The sequence below is a fragment of the Aulonocara sp. 'chitande type north' Nkhata Bay genome, linkage group LG10, assembly GCF_057382095.1.
Source record: "Aulonocara sp. 'chitande type north' Nkhata Bay isolate Kocher_YH1m ecotype deep benthic linkage group LG10, A_spYH_male_GT1.1, whole genome shotgun sequence".
Lineage (NCBI taxonomy): Eukaryota > Metazoa > Chordata > Actinopteri > Cichliformes > Cichlidae > Aulonocara > Aulonocara sp. 'chitande type north' Nkhata Bay.
The window spans coordinates 5,220,481-5,243,896 of NC_141353.1; the positions used below are offsets into that span (position 1 = coordinate 5,220,481).

General features: G+C 40.7%; 1 protein-coding gene across 1 annotated transcript; it reads right to left on the reverse strand.

The window, feature by feature from the left end:
• Nucleotides 1-1,814: 1,814 nt before the first annotated feature.
• Nucleotides 1,815-16,680, reverse strand: LOC147320074 (endothelial cell-selective adhesion molecule-like). The gene is made up of 7 exons (XM_086307599.1): nucleotides 16,563-16,680; nucleotides 10,620-10,801; nucleotides 7,957-8,149; nucleotides 7,697-7,852; nucleotides 7,388-7,510; nucleotides 6,376-6,511; nucleotides 1,815-5,900 (listed from the first exon to the last, which is right to left on the reverse strand). The coding sequence occupies exons 1-7, from the start codon at nucleotides 16,678-16,680 to the stop codon at nucleotides 5,363-5,365; spliced, it is 1,446 nt and encodes a 481-aa protein (XP_086163725.1). The 3' UTR covers nucleotides 1,815-5,362.
• Nucleotides 16,681-23,416: the final 6,736 nt, after the last annotated feature.

Genomic DNA, 23,416 nt, shown 5'->3' on the forward strand with positions numbered 1-23,416 from the left:
TGTTCATTTCATGAAGAATATAATCTCTGCTAACAATGTAGCTGCGATTGACTGGTGTTCCCTGAATGCCTCACATACAGCTCCAGGACATTCAGCCAAGAGTCACTGATCCAACTTCAAGATTTAAATCCCGGATAAGCACATCTGGTGTTTAAGACTTTGCTGCTTCCCTGTTGGCTACTGTAATTTGTTACTTTCAGGATTTCCTAAAAAACAAAGCAAAAATGACAGGGAACAGAAAGGGAGAGCATTTTTCTCCTACACTGGCTCCTCTGCACTGGATCCCTCTTAAATACAGGACTGAATATAAAATACTATTTTTACTTCTAGAGTCTAATTTTTTTACATGACACTGTGCACTTCAGGACTTTCAAATATGAAGGTTTTTTTGTTTTTTTTAGAGTCAAACAGGAACTTGTACTTAGTCATGTTACTCCTGAGTGATCTTATGAAGTGATGATTTTCATCCATGTAACCTGACAAACATTATTGTTGTTTTGGTTAATTTTCACACACAGCTAAAGCTTTGAGCACTTTCCTAGTTTCTACTCACTCCGTTATGTGCTTCCATGTTTCATTTGAACTTCTTTGGTCCATCCACATAAATCCATCCATAAACACGAATCGATTCTGAATTTTCCTGTACCAGAAAGAGATCTGATGAAGGAGGAGCAGAGGGGAAAAGCTCTTCATTTATGTAAGGCTTTTCTCTGTTTTTGCACTTTTTTCTTTCAGTTGTAAATCAGTGTGAGTTTCTCCAGCAGGCTTGCTTCTTTCCTCCTCGTCTCCCATCCAGTACAACATGGTAGGCTGAACCTCACTGGGATTTATGTAGCACCTCTACAGCCTCATTCTAGAAAATTCATACACAATAACATTCACAGCTGTTTATTGCTGTATAAAGACTATGCAGAAGCAGAAGGTACTGGCTCATCAAACTCTCAACAGCAATAATGTAGACATATGAAGTTGGTGGGATTGTTGCAAAGCAAACAATCAGGCTGTGAAGTGTTTTAGCTTTATGGATATCAAAGGGTTGCTCAGTGAATCGACCAATAAAATCTGACACCTTGTGGACAGATGATACCATTACAGCTGATAGAATCACCGGGTTTGTTCTTTTTAGGGGTTATTTTTATGCCTCCAGTGTAACAGTGTGAGCTGTGTTGAAGTACTGCGGGTTCAGTAGAGGTCTCAGGACACCAGTCCTCGAGGCCTGGAGTTGCCCACCCCTGCTATAGAGGATGCATAGGTCTGATCTTGGAAAAACGAAATGTGTTTGGCAAAAAGATGAAGAATCTTTTTCAGTTCACACAGAAAGCTCTGATCCCAGGATGTTTTTAAGGGATTGTCATACTTTTGACATCATTGTATTTGCTGATTATTCATCAGTTCTGTATCTGTTCCCTCTGTCCTCTCCATGCTGACCTCCTACTTCCTGTCCATCTCTCCACCTCAGCTATCTACTCAATTCCTCTGCTATCCTGGTTTGTGTGTTTACGTGTGTGTGCTTGTTTTTGTGCAGCAGCGGGACTTAGTGGAGATTTTCTGCCTGTTGGTTCCACACTTCCACACGCCTGTGATGACATTGTCCTGAACCGCTACTTAAAGGAGTGGCTGGTCCTCTCTTGGTGCTGGATTGTTTAATGACAGATCCTTGTCAGCTTTTTTCTAACAAAAAACGCCAAAGGAAAACCCTGTGTCCTTTCAAGCTCAGTCATCAATCCTTCCTTCCTTCTACAAGCTTGCCAAGAAGACAAAATTGGTAAAACTTGGAAAACAAGAATAAAACAAAACTCACAAACAGCTGATCTTTTTAAATTTTAATTGAAAATATAATACAAGGCATTTTCAATGAACATAAATATGGAAGATACAAGTGCACACTGCACATTATTGTCTACAGTTTAGGCCGTCTGTATAAATAAGCATATTTGTTTGGCCACCAATTTGTCCACAGCAGTTATACAATCCACACTGGTTTATAACTCAGTGTGATAGTGAGCACTTCTTTCACTTTTCTTAATGTGCTTTTTATACATGTACAATATAAAAATAAAGGCTTGCGTTGAATACATTTGAATGTCCATAATGTACACTTTTAAAGGACACAGAGTCTTAAATGCACAGCAAACAGATTTCCTCTTTTCTTTCAACTTCCCTCATGAAATCTTGACTTTAGTCTTGAGCTTATATTCTCAAGTGGTTTGCATGAGATGCTTTTACAGTATGTTTTCCTTCAACCTCATCAGCCTTCATCTCAGAATGTCATGTAAATAATTGTAAAAATATCTGTGCACATTAACCAAAAGCTTAAATAACAAACATATGCTCCAGTGTAATTACACTACAGCAGAATATGACCACACTTTCTTCTCTTTTCCAAATCGAAATCATATTCAGTAACAACAGACATTACAAATAGCGCTAACGTGTAAAAACATAATAAATAGTTTTAGTTCTTAACTAATGAAAAGAAGTTCTGGAATCATTCAGTGTATTAAAATGACCTTAGCTATTTGGATACATTCTTACAAATGTGATTTTTACAAAACAGTGCCTCCCTCACAGCAGTTTTTATTCAAAATATGTCCACACATTTTGGAAATGGAAAATAGTTTCTGAACCAAATCTAGTTTATTTGTTTCAGATTAGAAGCAAACTGAAACACATTTGTTAACTTCCAAGGTGCATAAAGAAAGTCTAAAGAGGTCGAGAAATTTGTCAAATTTGTGCTACATAACTGTATATCCACAATTTTTTTCCAAGGAGTTTAAATACATAAGTACTGAAGTGTGGTGGACCATTTTGAAAGGAGACCTGCCTTATGGTTCTAATCCTGATGTGATGCATAGTGGTGCTCTGCTGCTAGCTGATATATTTGGTGGCCTCTTTTTGATCTTCAGTTCAATTCAATTTTATTTATACAGCAAATCACAGTTGCCTCAAGGCGCTTTATATTGTAAGGTGGACCCTACAATAATACGGAGAAATAATACAAAGAAAGTCATATTATTGTTAGTTGCCCAACAGTAATATGACCCGCTTTGGCAACAGTGGGAAGGAAAAACTCCCTTTTAACAGGAATAATCCTCCAGCAGAACCAGGCTCAGGGAAGGGCGGCAATCTACCGCGACTGGTTGGGTTGTGGCAGATGGCCGGTTGTATATTTTTTCAGTTTCTTGATCCACTACTGGTCAAAGAAGGTGGCTCCTACTCCCTCTTGTTAAAAGCGAGAGCTTTATCCTCACTGTGCGGGACTGTGTGATCACCGGGTGTCTTTCTCTAATGCTATAAGCTCTTTGCACCAGTCTAGAAGAACAGGTCCAAATAATGAATGTATGTAATGAATTTATGCTGATGACGCAGATGATGACTAAGTTACAAAAGAATGCCAACACAAAGTGGTAATAAAGGCAAACACGTCCCCTGTTTCTGTTGTCCATAAAGGCTGCACTCAACAACGTGCTACCAATTACCCCCCAAAATTCACATATTTACAATTTGAATGCTGCAGACAACTTTAAATGATTAGTTATTAGCTATTAGCAGTGATGGGAATAACGGCATTACTTTTTTCAGTAATGAGTAATCTAACTAATTACTATTCCTATCGTTACAACGCCGTTACAGTTACTAACAAGAAAATGCGCTCCGTTACTATTTTTCAACAAACAGACGATTGAAGCTGTGTTCAGCTTACTGCATCTTATATCAGTTGCATGGAAGTAGCTGTAAGTAATGTGGACGCTACAGCGTTAAGTAGCTGCGCGCGCTCCCGCGGACGGTAATCATGATCACTGTCTAACGAAAAAGAGAGAGAGAGAGAGAGTTTTGTGACGTTTAGCGTGTTTGGAGTGTGTAGTTAGTGTGTAGTGTTGTGGATAGTTTTGTGTTGTGTGTCAGAACAATGAGGCGACTGCTGTCTCCAGGTAGAAACAGGAGTGATACACCTGCTGCTGTCAGACCTGCAGGTATCAGGCTGTGATGTTCTCCTTTATAGTGGACAGAAATTGTGTTTTTGGAGTGGCACAAATAATTTGTGTTGCATCTTATTGAATGCAGAACAACTGATTGTTCTGTAAATAGTTTGAAATGGTTATTTAAAAAATCAAGGTAAAAGGTAAATGGATGCAAATAACGTTGTTGTTTGCAAAACTTGTGCATAGGATTTTAAAATTGACAATTTATATTTGCATTTAAAGTTATGAAATATAATTCATTAAACATGTTTGTTGTTGTTACAGTAAAAAATATCACTTTTTCTACTCTGATTTTATGTTTTTTGTCTGATTTTAGATCAATTGTGTTAATACAGTATGTCAAAATGAAAACATAACTGGAAATTCAGACACGTGAGGTTGTGCTGAAAAGAATGATACCAAACAAGTAAACAGTTTTTAAAGGTGAAATGTAGAGGTCAAATCAGAAGTGGTTAAAATGGCCAATTATACCCTGGACCCCAGAGGGTTAAACATTTTTATAAAGTAACGCAATAGTTACTTTTCAAGTAATTAATTACTTTTAGAATATTGTAACTCAGTTACTAACGGTTACTTTTTTGAAGAAGTAACTAGTAACTATAATTAATTACCTTTTCAAAGTAACTTCCCCAACACTGGTTATTAGTACTAGTCAAGAATATAAGCAAATTTACTGTTCTGCAGTCCTAAACAGCTCAGTATTATCAGAAGCTTTTGCTCATCTGTATTTAAAGAAGTGAGTTTAAAAGCATTTTGAAAGCAAGTTGAAAACCCAACAGAAGCAAAGCCAAAAAAAAGGATTAGGATACTTTGCAAGGGCAAACTTTATCACACAACACATTATGTTGTCTTTTGATGTCTGGTGCTGAAATAGAGTTAATAATACATAGATTAAACCCAGTGTTTATGAGCAACATTCTCCTTCTTAAACAGTAATGACCTATGAGTCCTTCAGGTAGTTTCTCTAAATAAAGACAATGGATAAAGTGTAGCATGCTGGTGCTCTTTTTTTTCTGTCCGTGAGATTAGCACACACAGCGTTCCAGCTGCGGTTAGTAAATGGCAGGAGGAAAACAGTTTGGAAGAAATTACATTTAAAAATCTAAATATGAAAAATGAAAACATTAAAATCCATAAAGTAGAAAAGATGATACTGGACAAATGTATGAAAATCATATCTATACATAGTTTCAAATGTGTACAGTGCATACAGAGTACAAAAGAACTATAAGTAAGTATTCTTAAAGGAAGTAAACAGTGTGTCTGAGAGCTTGTTGGCATCAGTAAATGACCTTTCATTTTGAATTCTTTGCTAAATATTAAAGTCCCTTTGAAAAATCAGCAATTGATCCTTTGTGAGAGTATTCCCTTAGCTCATGCTAGACTAGAGATCCGGCCTGGTTCTGTGCAGGAACCATAATGGGCACGCCTCCCATTCGGGTGATGTTGGAGGCCATGATGGTGGAGGTGGGTAGTGGTGGCGGGGAGGGAGCGGTCTGGAGCTGCAGCCGAGGCTGGTTGTACGTTTGCGGCAGCGCCTGTGCCTGAGGCAACTGGGTGTAGCGCTCGGGTCTGGGCATGGAACCGCCATTGCTGCCGGCCTCGGGGGACAATGGCTGTTCACGTGGCAGGGTGGTGTTGTTGTTGTAGCTGTAATGGGTGGGAGTGGAGGCCCCTTGGTGGCGGGACGGTCTATAGCCGGCATTGCTGCCTGTGGCGGTGATGATGGATGCAGTGTCTGAGGGGGGGCGCTGTGGATACTGCTGCAGGTGGTGGTGGTGGTTGTTGTGGTGATGGGAGGACTCTTTGTGGTGTGGGCTGGAGGCGATGGAGGACAGGGTGCCATTCTTGGAGATGATGTCAGAACCCATGCCGCTCTTAGCCCATGACACACGCTTGGGAGCCTGAGCATCCTCCCTGTAGACATCGAGGTGCAGGATTACTTATTTGTGGCGTGTAGATTACTTTTAGAAATGCATAATTAGTTCACAGTAACACTGAAATGGAGTACTTCATTAAATCTTGAAACTATGGTCATTTGTTTCTGCTATCACAGGATATGAAAATTAAATCTGAAAAACAGGCTTCTTAAACAGGTGTGATAGAATCACTTTAGTTTGAGAAATGTGCAAGATCAAAATGTGCATTCCTGTGCAATTGGTACATGTCAAAAGTAAAACCTGGGTCATCTGCAAAGGACTAAAATGAATTTGATTCAAAGCAGCAGCAACAAGAACTTCATCTACCAACGCTGCCACTTATGACTTGCCTGAACTGACACTGTTTAGCACTGTGGCAAAAGGGTCCTGGTTCAGATCTGCTGGCCAGCTGAGATGCTGTTACGAATTTTAAATGATAAAATTCTGCTTGCATTTAAGCCACACTGACTCACTTGATTTCATTGGCCAAGTCATCCTCGTTGTTTCTTCTCCTTATCACGAAGACAAAAGCGAGGCACACAAAAAGGAGGAAGATGAAGCCAGCCACTGAGCCAACTGTGGCACCAACAATCACCCCCACTTTATTGGCTGGAATTAAAGAACATACAATTACTATCTCAAAGAATTTAAAAACACTTTTATTACCTCATTTCGTGTAGAATCAATAGTACTTGTACAGCACTGGCTAGAAAAGCAGATTAATGTTTTATATTCGAGTCATGTAAAGATGTCCTTTCTGTTTGACATAGAGATGGACTAATCAGGTGACCAGTTGTGCTGTGGCCTAGCAAATCAGTTTTAAGCTACAATTCAGTTTCATTTATATAGGGACAAATCACAACAGCTGTTGCCTCAAGGCGCTTTATATTGTAATGTAAAGACACTACAATAATGCTGCGATGTTGATCACTAATTTACCGCTGTCCATTGTTTTCAGGCTTCTGCAACATTATATATTCCCAGGACGCTAGGTTGTGTTGGGCATGGTTGACTGTCCAGACTCATGTTAAAGTAAGACAAATTCAGCCAACTTTGACAAAAGTATAATTTTCTTAGCTGCTGAATAGAAAAGTCAGCTAAGCTAATGGTTACAATGTAAAATGTCACAGCCCTATGCTAGCAACGTTAAACATGTCTGGCAAACAGGGTTTGTTTTTTACTTTGAATCTGTGTAAGTCATGAGTGATAGGGGTTTATAATGATACTTTTGCTAAATTATTGTATATTTGTAATATTTTAATATATATGTAAGAAAGTTCGCTGCATATTCATTTAGTTTTCTTATGACGTGTCAGCAGTCATAAGAAATTAGTAGGATATGATCGTGTCCAACAGAAATAATAAATTACATCGATGCTCGCTGTTCATGCTTGATAATAGTGTATCTGAATGTGTGGTCCATAACTATTTTTCATCACTTATTTTTATTAATAAACCATAACCAGGGTTACACTTGCTGCGTACAGTTGGTAATGTGCAGGTCGATTGCGCAGCTCTTTTCTGCCACCGTGTTGCTGGCTGTGCACACGTATTTCCCCGACATGTTGCTGCTCAGGTTGTTCAGCTTCAGAGTGCCAGTCTTCTCATCTAACACAGCAGTTTACATGGAAAAGACAGTCAAACACACATGAAGACACATTATTTCACATGTATAACAGTTCTCAAAGATGTGCTAAGTGACAATCCCAAAAGACGGTGTGCAGGCTGCTTTTTCTATCAATAATTCACATTTATAGCAAACAATGACTCTTTGTTTTTTCGCTGTGCACTCACTGAGCATGGGTGAGAAGAAGACCTCAGAGGTGGGGCTGGTTTTCTTCCACTTGTACAAAGGAATAGGTTTCCCAGAGCTGGACATGCAGATCAGAGTAACATTTCCTTTTACCTCTGGCTTCCCTGTCATAGAGCACTTCGGAACAGAAGGAGGGACTGAGGGGAGAGGATTATGTAATGTTTTATTACAAGACTTTCTGTTTTACTGTTTCACAGTGAATCTGAGAAGTACAGCTGTGCAACGGGTGAATTTCCCTTACCTTTCACATCCAGGGTAACCGTTTCAGTAATACCATCATTAACAATCTGAAAGATGTAGCTTCCTGAATCGGACTCCCGGGTGTTGTTGATGTAGAACGACACATCTGATGATGGCATCTGATGTAGGAAACCGACACGGCCCTTAAACTGTCCGTCAAACACCTTCACCTCGTTGTCGGTGTAGGAGATGATCTGGACAGAAGGACAGAAAGCAAGCGTCACATGAAACAAAAAGAAGATTAAAAAAAGGGGGTTTTTTGGGGTCTTTTAGTACATAAAAGAAAGCACACGAAGAAGTAGTTGTGCATAACAGATATCACTGACCTGTGTCACTGACATCCAGGTCAGGGATGTAATGGACTTTGTATTTATCCAAAACATTTCCAGAGATTTATTTGCTAAATGTCCAAGTGCAAGACTTTAAAGAAAAGAAAGTTTCACTAACACTGGTAAAATCAGCAGTGCTTACAGAGGAAAGTTCAGGACATCTTCAACAACTCACCTTAGTATCACTGACATTGGACAGAAGTTAGCTTCACTGACTCATCAACCTTTACTGGACTCTACACAAAGTTTTACAGCCTCCTCCAAAGCAACTACACATGACGCATATCGGCAGGTGAGGTAAACAGTGCACGGCGGACTCACAGCCCACACTTTAAAAAGGTACGTTCTCAGTTTAAACATTGGACATGTTTTCTATGTTCAGTTGTGAATAAAATAAAATCTAACCTTCACATTTCCACCTATAAGGCCAAATTAAACAGTAATATTAATGTTCTTGAACCTGATCTATAAATTCTCAGCTCTCATTCTCTGCAATTTAATTAACACAAATTATGCAGGTCTGTATTGTTAGATAAATACTACATTCTAACGAATATGGCTCTTGTACAATAAAAAACAAAACACAACAAAAGAAGCCTGATATAAAACCTAGTTCCAGCATATGTATCTCTGCAGTGGAAGGGGCTGAAATACAGTATAAATAGAACGGTTCAAGGCAGATGCATCATTTACAGTAAAAAGTAAAGATGTTCTTAGATTAAAATCTGTTTTCTTTGAGTAATCTAGTCACCTGATGGTCTGGACCTTGATCACTTGCTGTAACTGATGGAACCTTGAATTCTGCTTTATACCAGAGAATCCTGAAGGAAAATCTCCTGCCATCAGCTTGTATTCTGAAATTCTGGTGCATAATTTGAGTTATGCACCAGGAAAGTGATCCAGAACATAGCAGCAAAAGAAAACAACTTAAATCTGATTGAGATGCTTTGGCAAGACCTTAAACAGACCGTTTATTCTCAAAAGCCCTCCAATGTGAAAGAATTAAAGCATTCTGCAAAGAAGAGTGGGCCAAAATCACTCCACAGTGATCTAAACGCATCATCGCCTGTTACCTTAAAGGTAAGAACGGTGAGGAGCAAAAACTGTCTGTTTAAGAGAGAAGATGAACTGAGGGGCTGCACCAAGAACTCATGCATTGGTATTTATGATTACTTTCAACTACAAATGATGCCAAGCAACTCTAATAGCATTCAAAAACAAAACCAAGAGCTGGAAAAGGCACAATAGGTTCTTGTCAATTATTTTCTCCATATTACTATTATTATATTATGCATAGGAAACATATATTAGCAGTTTGGAAAAAATATCACTTTGTCAAATTTTAGTTACTTACATAATTAGTACCATACCACCCCATTAGAGCACTTTGCTCTCAGACTGTAGGCTTACTTGTTGTTCCTAGTTCATTTAAAAGTAGAATGGGAGGAAGAGCCTTCAGTTTTCAGGCCCCGCTTCTGTGGAACCAGATTTGGATTGGGGAGACAGACACTATCTCTACTTTTAAAATTAGGATTCAGAGTTTCCTTCTTGCTAAAGTAGTACAGTTAGGGCATGATCAGGTGATCCTGAGTTATGCTGAGGCTGCTGGAGGATTCCCATGATGCACTGAGTATTTCTTCTTCAGTCACCTTTCTCGCTCACTATGTGTTTATATACATATTATTTCTAGTTATTAACCTCTGTCTCACTTCCACAGCATGTCTTATCCTGTTTTCCTTCTCTCACCCCAACTGGTCGCAGCAGATGGCCCCGCCCCTCCCTGAGCCTGGTTCTGCCGCAGGTTTCTTCCTGTTAAAACTGAGTTTTTACTTCCCACTGTTGCCAAAGTGCTTGCTCATAGGGGGTCATATGATTGTTGGGTTTTTCTCTCTATTATTGTAGGATCTACCTTACACTATAAAGTGACTTGAGGTGACTGTTGTTGTGATTTGGTGCTGTATAAATAAAATACAATAGAATTGAACAATTTGTCAGAGGGGAATTGCTCACTTTATCTTGTCTAAACACATACGACTCTGAATAGATTGCAGTTAAGTTTTGTTCTTTTATCAGTGAAAATGTTTTTACATTTAATGAATGTTTCTTCCTGTAAAGAGTAAAGTAAGGTGAGACACTAAGGGAAATAATAATAATAAAAAAAAACCCTGTATCCTTTCCCTTCCTGAGTTCTCTTTCTTCCCCTAAATCTATTTGATTGTGATCCTCCTTTTGGATCATCTATCTGCACAGCACAGTAGTATTAGAAACCTTTAAGTCTTTTCTTGTCTTGGCTTGATATACAGCATATTAGACTTAAGTGTAATTGTTTCCTTACCATCTTCATCTGGCTGGTGTTAGGCATCAAAAAGTTCCAGGCGATACTCTTGGAATTTGGGTTGCCGCCAGTGTACCGGGCCTGCAGCTCCACATACTGACCCTCGATCACTTCTCCATTTTTCAGGGGTATTAAAAAGTTGGCCCATATGCCTGGATGAAGGAAGAAAGGGAAAAAACACACTGTAAAAATCACAGTTTTTTATTACTTTTGTCACGGACCCGGTGCCGGGGACTCGGGGTTCGTGAACAGTGTGGACCTTTATTGTTATTAGTGTATTGGATGTATGTTTGCTGCACTGTGCTCTTGTGTTCCATGCTGGTGTGTGTGTGTGTGTGTGTGTGAGGCTGGAGGATGAAGGACAGCCACCTGCAGGCCTGATGGGTGTGGCCCTGCCAGCTGCTGGTCACGCCTAGCTTACCACACACCTGCTTCTGATCAGGATCGTCGGGGGAGCTACTTAACAGAGCGATGGAGCTTCCTCCGGCGCAGGATCGTTGAGTTAGACTCCATGTCAGTGTTTCTAGTGTTGTTAAAGTGTATGCCTGCCGGAGTTGGTGCCATAACGGCTGTGTCTGTGTTTTTCCCCAGGAGGACAGCGGAACACAGGACTGCAAGACACACGGGGTGTGTGAAGGCACAGGGGCAGAGAGCACGGGATACCAGCACTTGGGAGAAGACACGTCACGGGAGTTGAGGGAGCACTTTTGGAGATTTAATGTGTGGTGTACAATTACCTCACTGTAAATAAACCCACTGTTTATTCCATTAAGTCTGCGTTTTGGGTCCTTTCTCCTACATCCCCCACGGTCTGCCCTCCAGACCGTGACAACTTTTATACACCACTGTACATGTAATCAATAATTGTAATCTCTATATTAATTTCTATTGTTAATCTCTGTCTCTCAGACAGTGTGTCTTTTGTCTGCCCCCCTCACAGCCAACCAGACGTGGTAGAAGAAGAAGCCGTCGCTCCCAGAGCAGAGGCTTCTTCCTATTAAAAGAGGTTTTTTTTTTCTTCCCACTGTCACCAAGTGCTTGCTCCAGTTGCTAGAATGTTCTATGTAATACCGCAGGGTTTATCCTACAGTATAAACTGCCTTAATGTTGTGATTCAATTGAATTGAATTCTGACTCTGAATCATTACCTGTACAGTTGAAGGTGCAGCAGGAAACCTGTTTGGATTGTTCTTTGTTTCTCATGCCTGTTTCATGTTTGATGTCATATTTTTTATAATAAAAAGGTTATAAGCAGAATGATATTATAAGATTAATGAGGATCTGCTTAGCTTCTTTTTAATAATTGCCATTGATACTCCGTGTACAGGAGCGGAAACAATACTATTACGGGTGCAGTGCAGTGAATTACAAAGCTTTTTTTTCTTTACTTTTTGCTTTTTGCTAATTATCCAGTGCTCTTCTGACTTGTTTCTAATTTCTTTTTACGTGTATCTAAATATTTGATATGGACTCTGTTTATTTTGTACTTTTATTTACTGTGTCATCAGAGTGACAGGTATCTGTGCATTCATCCCTATCCAACTACATGGAGATATATCAGTGGATATCATCCCCCGATGAAAGAAGCTCATTTCAACAGAGTTGTGCATATTAGCATATTTATGACTTCCTTTGTGTCATGTAGGTGAATATTACATCGCTAATTGCAAATTCTAATAAACATTCTACCCCAGTTGTGTGTTCATTTGCTTCTGTTTTGCATTTAGTATGATCACTCCTGATAAATTACACAAGTTTTTTTTCTTTTTCTTTTTTCATTTGAATCTATTCTTTGGAAACTTTGACTTTTACAAGTTATCAAAAAAGACAGACAAAAATGTTTATTTCCTCAGGACTACTGTGTGAGTGCAATTTTGACTGGGGATACACATGTAGTTTCTAATATTCCAGTCCAATAATATATATCCTAATATTCCAATATGTCTGGATGTGTTTCAACAGCTGCCAAATGGCCAAGATGCTTTTAGAAGCTCTTATGTTTCTGTAATGTGTCTAAAATTTGGCAAAGACTTCTTTTTGAGAAGGATCTTTATCGGATGCTGATAATACCTACATTTAGAAAAAAACAGGAATTCAGTGCACAATGTTCCTGCTCACTGCAAATTTATTGTGACTAAAGAGATTATTTAAAAATGATTATTATTTGTTTCAAAACAAAAAAAATTCTCACTTTCCATGAAAACAAACTCTACAATTATAAGTATTTTATCATATTTCTGCCCTATATTAAACAAACACAGATTTATTGAGGACAGTATAAATCAGGCTTACACAATTCAGCCATACGCCACATCTGTGAAATAGTAAGATCTTGCTCAAGCTCTGTCATGATAGGAGGCAATAAGACGCAGGGTTTATTCAGCACGGACTACTTTTATTGAACTGTAGCACCAGTGTACGTGGCTACATCAATTTTCCAAAAACATACAGTGTTCCAGCGACCTCTAGTGGCCGGCCCCATAGTAGCCTTACTAGTACAAGAAAAATAAATCTCACAACATCTTCCCCTTTAACAAAAGTACTTTAAATATAAAACAGTGTTGTCAGAACGTACGACATCACAGGGGTAGACTACCCTCAGTCCTGATAAGGTATTATTCTGCCCTTAGAACATAGAAAGGAGATAGTCCTCAGTCTCCCTTTGGAGCATCCCTTTGGCAAACCGTGTCCCTATTGACTGGACTGGGCAACAATGTCTTTTCGAGTACTGCAATCGTTTGCCAGGGGCCATTGGGCAGAGGAGTAGTCACGAGGGGTTCCCGTCGCTGTGTAGGCTTGTGCTCTCTGCAAAAGTTGCATGATCTCACCTTGTGTGTCATTTGAAGTCCAATGGTGGGCCACCACACTGTTGATCTTGCACGCTCTCTACATTTAGTTAGTCCTTGGTGGCCTTCATGTAATTGGTCAAGGACACTGGGTCTGAGTGCTGTGGGAATTACAATGCGATCGTGGTAGAGCACTAGACCGTCTGATTCTGAAAGGTGGCTTCTGGCTGCATAGAAGCCTTGCAGTGATGAACTCTTTGCCATTCTCAAAGGCCACCCTTGTCTGATGAAAATGATTGCTTTTTGAAGCTCTGGGTCCATCTGTGTAGCACTGTGAATTTCCTCCAACTTATGTGACTTGATAGGTTTGCTTGTCACTACGTTGCTCACATATACCTTGACCCGGCTGTCTGTCTCGAACTGATAGCATCCATGCAGTGGATGTCTGGAGAGTGCGTCCGCCACCACTAACTGTTTACCGAGAACATGCTCAGCAGTGACACTGAATCACATCAGTCGCATCAGCAGTCTCTGACATCTCAGTGGTGTTTGGTCAAGGTCGTATGAGTTGATCAAAGGCACCAAGGGCTTATGGTCAGTTTGTACACATACATGACCCATGCCTTGGATGTAGCGGGAAAAACGTTCACAGGCCCAGACAGATGCTAAACACTCTTTTTCAATCTGTGAATATCTTTTCTCTGCATCTGTGAGAGTGCGAGAACAAAAAGCAACAGGCCAAAACTCCCCGTCATGGTCCTGTAACAGTGCAGCATGCAGGCCATAGCTGCTTGGACCTGTTGAGCTTAAGGCCTGATGCTTTGATTGTCAGTAATACTGCATCTAAGCGTTGGTCATGCTCCTCTTTCTTAGCCCCGAAAACCAGTATGTCGTCCATCACAATGACAGTCCCATCTAGGCCCTTGAGCAAAGTGCTCATGAGCCGCTGGAAGATCTCGGGTGCTGTTATGCCAAATGGCAGACGCCTGAAGCAAAACCTGCCCATGGGAGTTATGAACGTGGTCAGTTTTTGGCAGCTGGGGTCCAGTGGAATTTGCCAGAACTCACTGGAGGCATCCAAAGTGGAGAAAACTTTGGGGCGATCGTGGCTCAAAGAGTTGGGAGTTCGGCTTGTGACCGGAAGGTTGCCGGTTTGAACCCTGGCTCGGACAGACTCGGTCGTTGTGTCCTTGGGCAAGACACTTCACCTGCCGCCTACTGGTGGTGGTCAGAGGGGCCGATGGCGCGATATGGCAGCCTCGCTTCTGTCAGTCTGCCCCAAGGCAACAGTGGTTGTGTGACTGGAGGAGCTATTGGCTTTTGCGGTATGTAACTTACTTTGTTAACTTACATTACAGCAAATTTATGCATTTTGTCCACGTGTTTATTTTTCTGTTTTGCAGCTGGTCTGAAGGCTGGTGTTTATTCTCTGCTGCAATTAATCATGACTTGCGGTGAAGCTCTATGGAGTGGCTCGATGGACAAAAACATAAATATTACACATGTGGCCCAGAGAAAGAAGACTCGCGTTGTGAGTTTGCTAACCCTGATGTTTCCCTGCACATCAAGGATTGCTGTTAAAGCAGAATTGAAGTGTACTGTTCAAACACAGGGATTTTAAGTGGCACCATAGTGGGTTAAAACAAACAAACAAACATAAAAAAAAGGCATGTCGGTTTTTCCTGTGACTTTCATATTGTGGACAGTTAGAGCAAGGAATGCCAATTTCTCATGGTGAATCTTCAAAGACAGAGCAGAGTGGGTCTGCTTCAGTGGCGCACTGATCAGGTAATGAAAGCTGAACTTGTGTGAATTTCACTCTGGGTCTGTAAAAACTCAGATGAGCAATGTTCTGCCTGTAAAACATTGGTTTGATGTGTAAGTAACTAATCCACACCAGGATTATTTATAATAAAAGCATTTTTTTTAAAATTGTGGATTTACTACTTTTCCTTGATTATTAAAGGACTACAACACCCAAACTAGTCATTACCTTTGCTTTAATTTTTCCTTTTTTTTATTATAGCGAAAGTAGTCTTCAGGAAAAGTTCTCCAGGCTTCTTGAAGGACATTCAATTCAGTTCAATTCAAGTCAAGTTGGCTTTATTGTCACTTCAACCATATACAGTTTAACAGTACACAGTGAGGCGAAACAACGTTCCTCCAGGAACCAAGGTGCTACATGCAACATCAATTTACAACATAATTTAACAGAAAACTCTAAACTAGCTAACTAAGAGGCCTAGTTAGCTGGCTAGCAGAGACAAGACAGACTGACCTAACATAAATTACAACATAAATTAACAAAAAACTATCTAACTATCTAAGGATGACTTTTTTTTTTTGTTATCAGACAGCAGACAACAAAGTGCACGTGCAAATGTGCAAACAAGAGCAGCAAGTGACAGTGTGACAAAAAAAAAACACAACGTAACATAATAATAAGGTTTTGTGATGATGAGTTGAGGTAGTGGAGGAACAGTAAACATTCCTTAGTGTAGCAGCAAAAATTAGGAAGTGCAGAAGTTAGTGCAGAAAGTCCAGTAATAATATTGTGCAAAAGAGCATTTACAGGTTGGTGTGTGCGATGGTTTGGTGGTGTAGGTCAGTGTGTTTGTGCTTGTGTTGATTAGTCAGTCCAGTCTCAATGTTTTGAGGTAGTTGAGTTAAGCTGAGTGATAATGTTAGTGTGTGTGTATGTGTGTGTGTGCGTGTTTATCAGTCAGTCCCTTTTTGCTGAGGAGACGGATGGCTTGTGGAAAAAAGCTGTTGCACAGTCTGGATGTGTGTGCCCGAATGCTTCGGTACCTTTTTCCAGATGGCAGGAGTGTGAAGAGTGTGTGAGAGGGGTGTGTCCGATCAGCCACAATGCTGGTGGCTTTGCGAATGCATCGTGTGGTGTAGATGTCCTCAATAAAGGGGAGAGAGACCCCGATGATCTTCTCTGCTGTTCCCACTATCCGCTGTAGGGTCTTGCGGTCTGATATGGCACAGTTCCCAAACCAGACAGTGATGCAGCCGCCCAGGATGCTCTCGATAGTTCCTCTATAGAAGGTGGTCAGGATCGGTGGTGGAAGCCGGGCCTTTCTCAGTCTTCTCAGAAAGAAGAGACGCTGTTGGGCTTTCTTGTGCAGGGAGCTGGTGTTGAGGGACCAGCCGAGGGCCGTCTCCAGGTGGACGCCCAGGAATTTGGTGCTGTCGACGATCTCCACAGAGGAGCCGTTGATGCTCAGCGGTGAGTGGTCGCCTCGTGTCCACCTAAAGTCAACAACCATCTCTTTTGTCTTGTCAACATTCAGAGACAGGTTGTTGTCTTTACACCAGTCCGTTAGTCTCTGCACTTCCTCTCTGTACGCTGACTCGTCGTTCTTGCTAATGAGACCCACCACGGTCGTGTCATCAGCGAACTTAATGATGTGATTTGAACTATGTGTTGCTACACAGTCATGAGTCAGCAGTGTGAACAATTCAATTCAATTCAATTCAATTCAATTTTATTTATATTGCACCAAATCACAACAACAGTCGCCTCACAGAGCTTTATATTGTACAGTAGATCGTACAATAATAGATACAGAGAAAAACCCAACAATCAACAATATGACCCCCTATGAGCAAGCACTTTGGCGACAGTGGGAAGGAAAAACTCCCTTTTAACAGGAAGAAACCTCCGGCAGAACCAGGCTCAGGGAGGGGCGGTCATCTGCTGCGACCGGTTGGGGTGAGAAGGAAGACAGGATAAAGACATGCATTCAAAGCTCTTCTTTTGGATGTTGGCTGCCTTTCCTTCCCTTCTCTGTCAAGATGATCCCACTATTCACTAATGTTGAGGTCCAGGGTTTGGGGAGGCCAATACACAACTGATAGCATTCCATAATGTGTTTTTCTATTTGAAGATGGTGGTGTTGTAAATGCTATTGTATAATTACGTTAGCACAATGGTGATAGGAAGGCCCCAACCCCGCCTTCCTAATGTGGGAGCCAACCAATAGGACCACTCCCTCCATGTCTGCGACCAGTGAGACCACAATCATCACCATCTAACAAGGTACCAGTGATATGAGACACATATGTTGCTTTCCACTTGTATGCACAATCATATTGGGTCACGGGTGGTATATGGGAAGTCTGGTAAACAGGTCCCTGGTGGCAGGAAACTAAGTCCGTGGGTCAGAGGGGGCCAGCCGAGATTCAGTCTCTGAGCATGTTACATGTAGGACACTGGGTTCTGTGTTCCCTCTGTTTAGTTTCTGCCCATGTGTTCCTTCTGTTCTCTGTCTGTTACTGTGTCTCTGAGTCCAGTCTGTGCATTTCCTGTTTTATTTTGAAGGTCTGTGTCTTATGTCAGTGTGTTCAGTTTTGTGCTCTCCCTGTCTCGTCTGTGTAATCAGTGTCAGCCGTGTCTCCCAGCTGTGTCCTTTCAGTCCTGTTCACCTCTTGTATTTAGTGTCTGAGTCTCACCCTGCTCGTCGTTGCGTCGTTCTTCATTCTACTCTGTTTTTTCTGTTTGCCCGGTTTCCTGTCTGTTGCTTTCCCAGTTTAGTTAGTTTTCTGTTCAATCGGCAAACTCCCAATAAAGACGGGTGTTTTGACTTCACATTTGCCTCTGTGAGTCCTGCTCTTGGGTTCCTGCCTGCCTTCACACAGCCATGACATTTTCTTCTTTTTTTTCCTGTTATTTATCTTCCTTCGTTGAGTCTCTGTTTCCTCCTTTTCTGCTTTTCTGCTTTGCAGTTTTTCACTTTTTCCTTTTTATTTGTTTCCTGTCTTTGTTCCTGCTGCTTTTATTGGAAGCAAGCTCCTCTGCAGAAAGAAACGCAATGTAGGACACATGTAGCTTTGGAAGATGGGTGCAACACTGACTGTCCAGCTCAGCTCAAAATTCAGTGTTTAGACATTTTCCTAGCTCTCCCATCTTCTTCTTCTTCATCCTCCTCCTCCCTTGGTCTCCTCCTCGAACCGTCTGGTACTGGGTTGGGGGGCAATAGCACAGGAGCATCCTGGCCATTGTCTCCATCGTCATCTGTGTCACTATCAGGAACACTTTCAGTGTCGCTCTCAGATCCCTCATCTTCCCACCACCTGATTTCATCAATAATTGGATCTTCTTCTGCTACATTATTGTACACGGGTTGTTCTATTTCTAGAGGTGGATTTCTTTCTGTGTAATCTCCTGCTCCCATCTCTGCTCTATTAATGACCAATGGTCGTTCTATCTGTTGGGGTGGATTTCTTTCTATGTTATCTCCTACTCCCATCTCTGCTCCATTAATGACCAAGGGTTGTTCTATTTCCTGGGGTGGATTTCTTTCAATGCCATCGCCTACTCCCATCTCTGCTCTAAAATTTTCCCAGGGTCCTGCTATTTCCTGGGGAGGATTTATTTCGATGCCTCCTGCCGGAACATCAACTGCCTCCTCTTGTTGTGGCAGTTGATTATCAACTAAACCACGCAACTGATTGATTTCAATCCAGGGGAACATCCTGTCAACTGCTCTAAGATTTCCCTGTTGCAGCAGTGCCAAAAGCAGCTCATTGACTGCTAGTCCTACACCAACATGGTTTTGTTCACCATCGTCATGGTTTTGTGAGCCGTCTCCTCTATCCATTTTTTGAAAACAGTCTGCTTTAATAGACTGGAGGAAACTGGTCGGTACAGCTGTCAAACTTTAGCTGATTGGTACAGAACTTTTAAAATGTCCTTGAAAAAGAGTTTAAATCTCTTTAGGAAACTGTTTAAAAACACGACGCAAATGTGAACTAATCGCAACTGATTGCTGTGAGGAACACTGCGAACTAACGGCTATTTAAAGATTTTCAGATCAAAGTCAAGATTTTGATTGGTTGTGGTTTGAGCTGACTTTTGTGACGTCATCGAATTTGGTTCATTGTGATGACGGTCAACGTTCTGCTGATGAAAAAATGTCGCCGGTGACTGAAACTTTTACAGGAGAAGCATTTCCCACAAAGCCTTGAATGAATTATAGTGACAGAAAGAAAGAAAGAAAGAAAGAAAGAAAGAAAGAAAGAAAGAAAGAAAGAAACAGCAACAACTACTAAACAGAATTTTTGCACGTTTAAAATCACCATGGCAATGCGCATGCGCATATTCTCCTGCACGCAACGGGCTTTGGAGTTGACGTAACGCCGCAATGCATTGTGGGAGCACCAGGCCACGAATCAAAACAAACACACTGTAGCTCAAAATGAAAAGGACGGTGTAGAGACAGTTTGTGTCCACATGCAAAGAGACGGTACTTGCAAAAAGTAGCGTGCATCGGAAATGTGGACCCGTATGAAAGTGGAGTAGAAACCCTGAAGACCAAACCGCTGTTGACTTAGCATGATCTGTTCTTGTACCTTGTCTGTAAAGTCAGCGCATACACGGCGCACCAGTTTCGCCGTCATAAATCTCTGGAGGCGCACATCCAATTCACCAAGGACTGGGTGCAATTGTGAGTACGCCGTCATTCAAACCAAGTGAAGTCAGCTTGAGTACTACGAGTAAAATGCGTTTGATTTCCCTCCGAACATTCAGATTAGTGCAGCATAAATTCATTCATGAGGGGAAATTACAGTGAGAACATGTGGAAGCTCTGTTAGATGGATGCCATAGTGAGTTCAGTGCACTGATGTGACATTGTCCTGAAGGATTTAGTTATTCTCTATGGTTAATGAAATTACACTAATTAATTCATATTTATTATAAATAATCCTAATTACACATCTTGCTTCCGTGTTTGTGTGCTGTGTCACTAAATACATTTTAGTGACACATTTTATTTTAGTTTTATACATTGATTAATGACCTGCAGAATCGCCTTATCATATTAAGTGTCCACAATTGTCACTTAAAGTCGAACTTTATGCTTTCTCACTCTTGAAAGTGATTACATCCTTGCATTACATACTTAAGTTTTTTGCTGATAGGTTTCTAAAAAGAAACATGCAGATTTAAAATATAACATGCAGCTTTCTATATATGGATACATAAAAACACTTTAGTTGTTACATTTATGATTAATGTATTTGAACGTAGACACAACACATTTGTGTCGGCCTTGGCTTATTAAAGTTCGTGTCTTGAACTTTGCCTGTGTGTGTTTCAGGTACTGCACTCTCAAAGACTGAATCATCCAGCATTGCAGCCATGGGTCATTGTGAGCATCACAGGGAAGGTTGAAGCCGCCCACTGCAGCTGTATGGCCGGAGTCGCGGAGACCTGCACCCATGTCTCTGCTCTTCTGTTTAAAGTAGAAGCAACAGTGTGGATCTGTGGCACAAGGACTGTTACAGATGAACCTGCATACTTGATTTTGCTGGGTAATATGACCAAGATACAGCCAGAGGTTGGCCATAAGATAGACTTCTCCTCTTCAGCTGCCCAAAAAAAGGCTCTCAATCAAAACATAAACAGACCATCTGTAGTGACAGGTAAAAGAAGCCGTCCTCAAAACAGAAAAATTCACAGGCACAGACGGTATCCACGCGCCTTCACGTCTGCAGTGCCCGGTGGTGCTTTCCGTGGCTCGTTACAAACGATGTGACATATATGAAGTCGTAAGTGTTCGTGTATTTAATATCGTACTAGGCAGATTTACTGCATTACCATTTACTACACATTTACCTGTGTATGGCTATTGTCAGTACATGTTGCTCATTGTAAACTTTCTTTAAGTGTGTAACATTCACAATGATACTGTTGATGGTAACGTGTATGATTCCAGCGTACCTGACAGGGACTATTGACTTTTTGTACACAGTTGATTATGTAAAGCCCCTTGCATTGGATTCATAATCAAGTTCACTGATTGACTACCCTGCAGTGCTGTTTTCCTGTATTCCTGTTTCATCCACTTTAATGAAGTGTCCTGTGTTATAGTAACAGTGAGTTGTGGATTCACTTAATGAATGCCTAAGTTGGGCTTTAATCTGCCTTAGACTTACTGATCTTCTTTGAATCAGCACCACAATAATCGTAAGGGCACTGACAAAACATACATAAATAAAATCTATAGAAAGAGAAATATGTTTGATATGTTTTTATTAAGTTGCACACAAATAGCATTCTCTGCCAACAGGCTCAGAAGACAAAACTATGTAGAAACTGTGGAGGCAAACTTCTTTTCTCATGTAGTAATCACATGTTTAATCATATCACATTAGTTATAGTAATATCACTTTCTCACTTTACTATAGTAAGAGCACTCCCATCACCAGTTTACATGCATGTGGAATGTTAACACAGTGAGGCCATTGTAATGGGAGACGTTAAATAGATAGTGGGATGATCCTAGTGTTTCACTGGGATGCTCTCTCCACATTGCAATGTGTTTATTAAACCCACTTCAAATCAAGCTCACTGGGTGTGTTGCAGGTTATTGTTAAAATTTCCATAACAAAACACATAACAGACCGGAACCACAGAAGCAATGTGTACAAGCAGGTGGCAAACACAAGTTTTTGAAGTATTTGTACAACACATGCCTCTGCAACAGCTTCAGTGTTTCCTGGAATTGATTCGGAAACAATAACAAAGCTAATATCTATCTGTTATGACAGTCAAATTTCCCCCAAATAGTCTTGGTTGAGGTCGAGTGACTGTGAAAGGTATATGATCACAACATTTTCATAATGAACTATTCAGTGACCCCTCTTCAAATATTTTGTCACAGGACAAACATAATCTCTCATAGCATCTTTGTCGTGATTTTACAACTCTTTGACCTTTGACAAGTGGACCCTAACATGGCAGCAAAGTGCAACAATGTCTCTTCGTGTGCGGGTCAAGAGTTCACGGTATGCATTTAATTTCTTGCATGTCTGTAAATGACTAGTACAATGGTATAAATAATCCTTCACATTTTCCAGTATAAAAGTGGAAAATATATATAAATATAAAATAAATATATAATATAAAATATAAATATAAAATAAATATATTACATCGTCTCATCGGGGCAACCTAAAAGACTCCTTTTATGGCTAGTCTTTGCACATCATAATAACACAGAAGAGAAGAAAGCAATTCATTCTCGATTGCTCTTAATTTCAGGGGATTTTCCAACCTGTTTTGGTTCAAAAGAGCCAAAGGAAAATCCTCATCAATGTTAGAGTGACAACTACATGCTTTTATTGCATGTGCACTGATAATGCTTACTGTCCTGTCATTGTAAGTCAGTCAAAATACATAAATAACACGTTGTGATCATACTGAAGACCACAGACGGCAGTCCAGGCATCAGGTGAGATAAAGGAGCTGGAGACATCACCTGATAAAGAAAAAAAGAGAAATGGAAAAGAGAAGTCTCCTTTATTGCACATTTTTCACCAATCACAAGCCTCTTCTCCCCCCTTCTGCCACCCTAGACTTTTGACCAATCACCGATCAGGATGAATTGCATTACTGGCTGATAAGGATACGTTGAAGAGGATGGATGGATAATAAAGCAACATGAGCATAAATGAAAGCAAAAATATTATGCAAGCATCAAGGCACAAAGGAATTTCAATTGGCTTACAAAAAAGAAGCCAGAACAGCGCAGCTAATATTACGTAACTTTAGGTGGCACAGAAGGAAATCCTGTGCTCTAAACAACGGAAACAGTTAAGGGAGAGGAGACAGAAAAAGAGGGGACACACACACACACACACACACACACACACACACACACACACACACACACACACACACACACACACACACACACAAAGGTACACAGAGGACAATGACACAGGGGGAACCTAACCTAGACTTATTTGCACATGTGTGACTTTCTTAGTCTCAGACAATTTGCATGTTAATGATCAAGGAACTGACCTCACAGCCGATTGTTTGTCAGTGGTGCTAGTTTCAGTCATTGTGGAAATGTACTGTTTAAAAGGTTGGGGAAACCTGTAGCCAGCTGAGACTGAAGAAGTGACTTGGTTGAGTGACAAAATGTTTCTCCCACTGAAAACGCTACGTTGAGATTTACAGAGTCAATCTTTTGGGATCTTATAAGGACATTT

Excerpts from the sequence above, each read along its gene's own strand:
- LOC147320074 (XM_086307599.1), bottom strand. The coding sequence starts at position 16,680 with ATGGTTGTTGACTTTAGGTGGACACGAGGCGACCACTCACCGCTGAGC. Across the intron at positions 10,802-16,562 it reads CCACCTGGAGACGGCCCTCG|TGTGTTTTTTCCCTTTCTTC; the intron begins GCTGGTCCCTCA and ends TGATTTTTACAG. Across the intron at positions 8,150-10,619 it reads ACACCAGCCAGATGAAGATG|ATCATCTCCTACACCGACAA; the intron begins GTAAGGAAACAA and ends CCTTCTGTCCAG.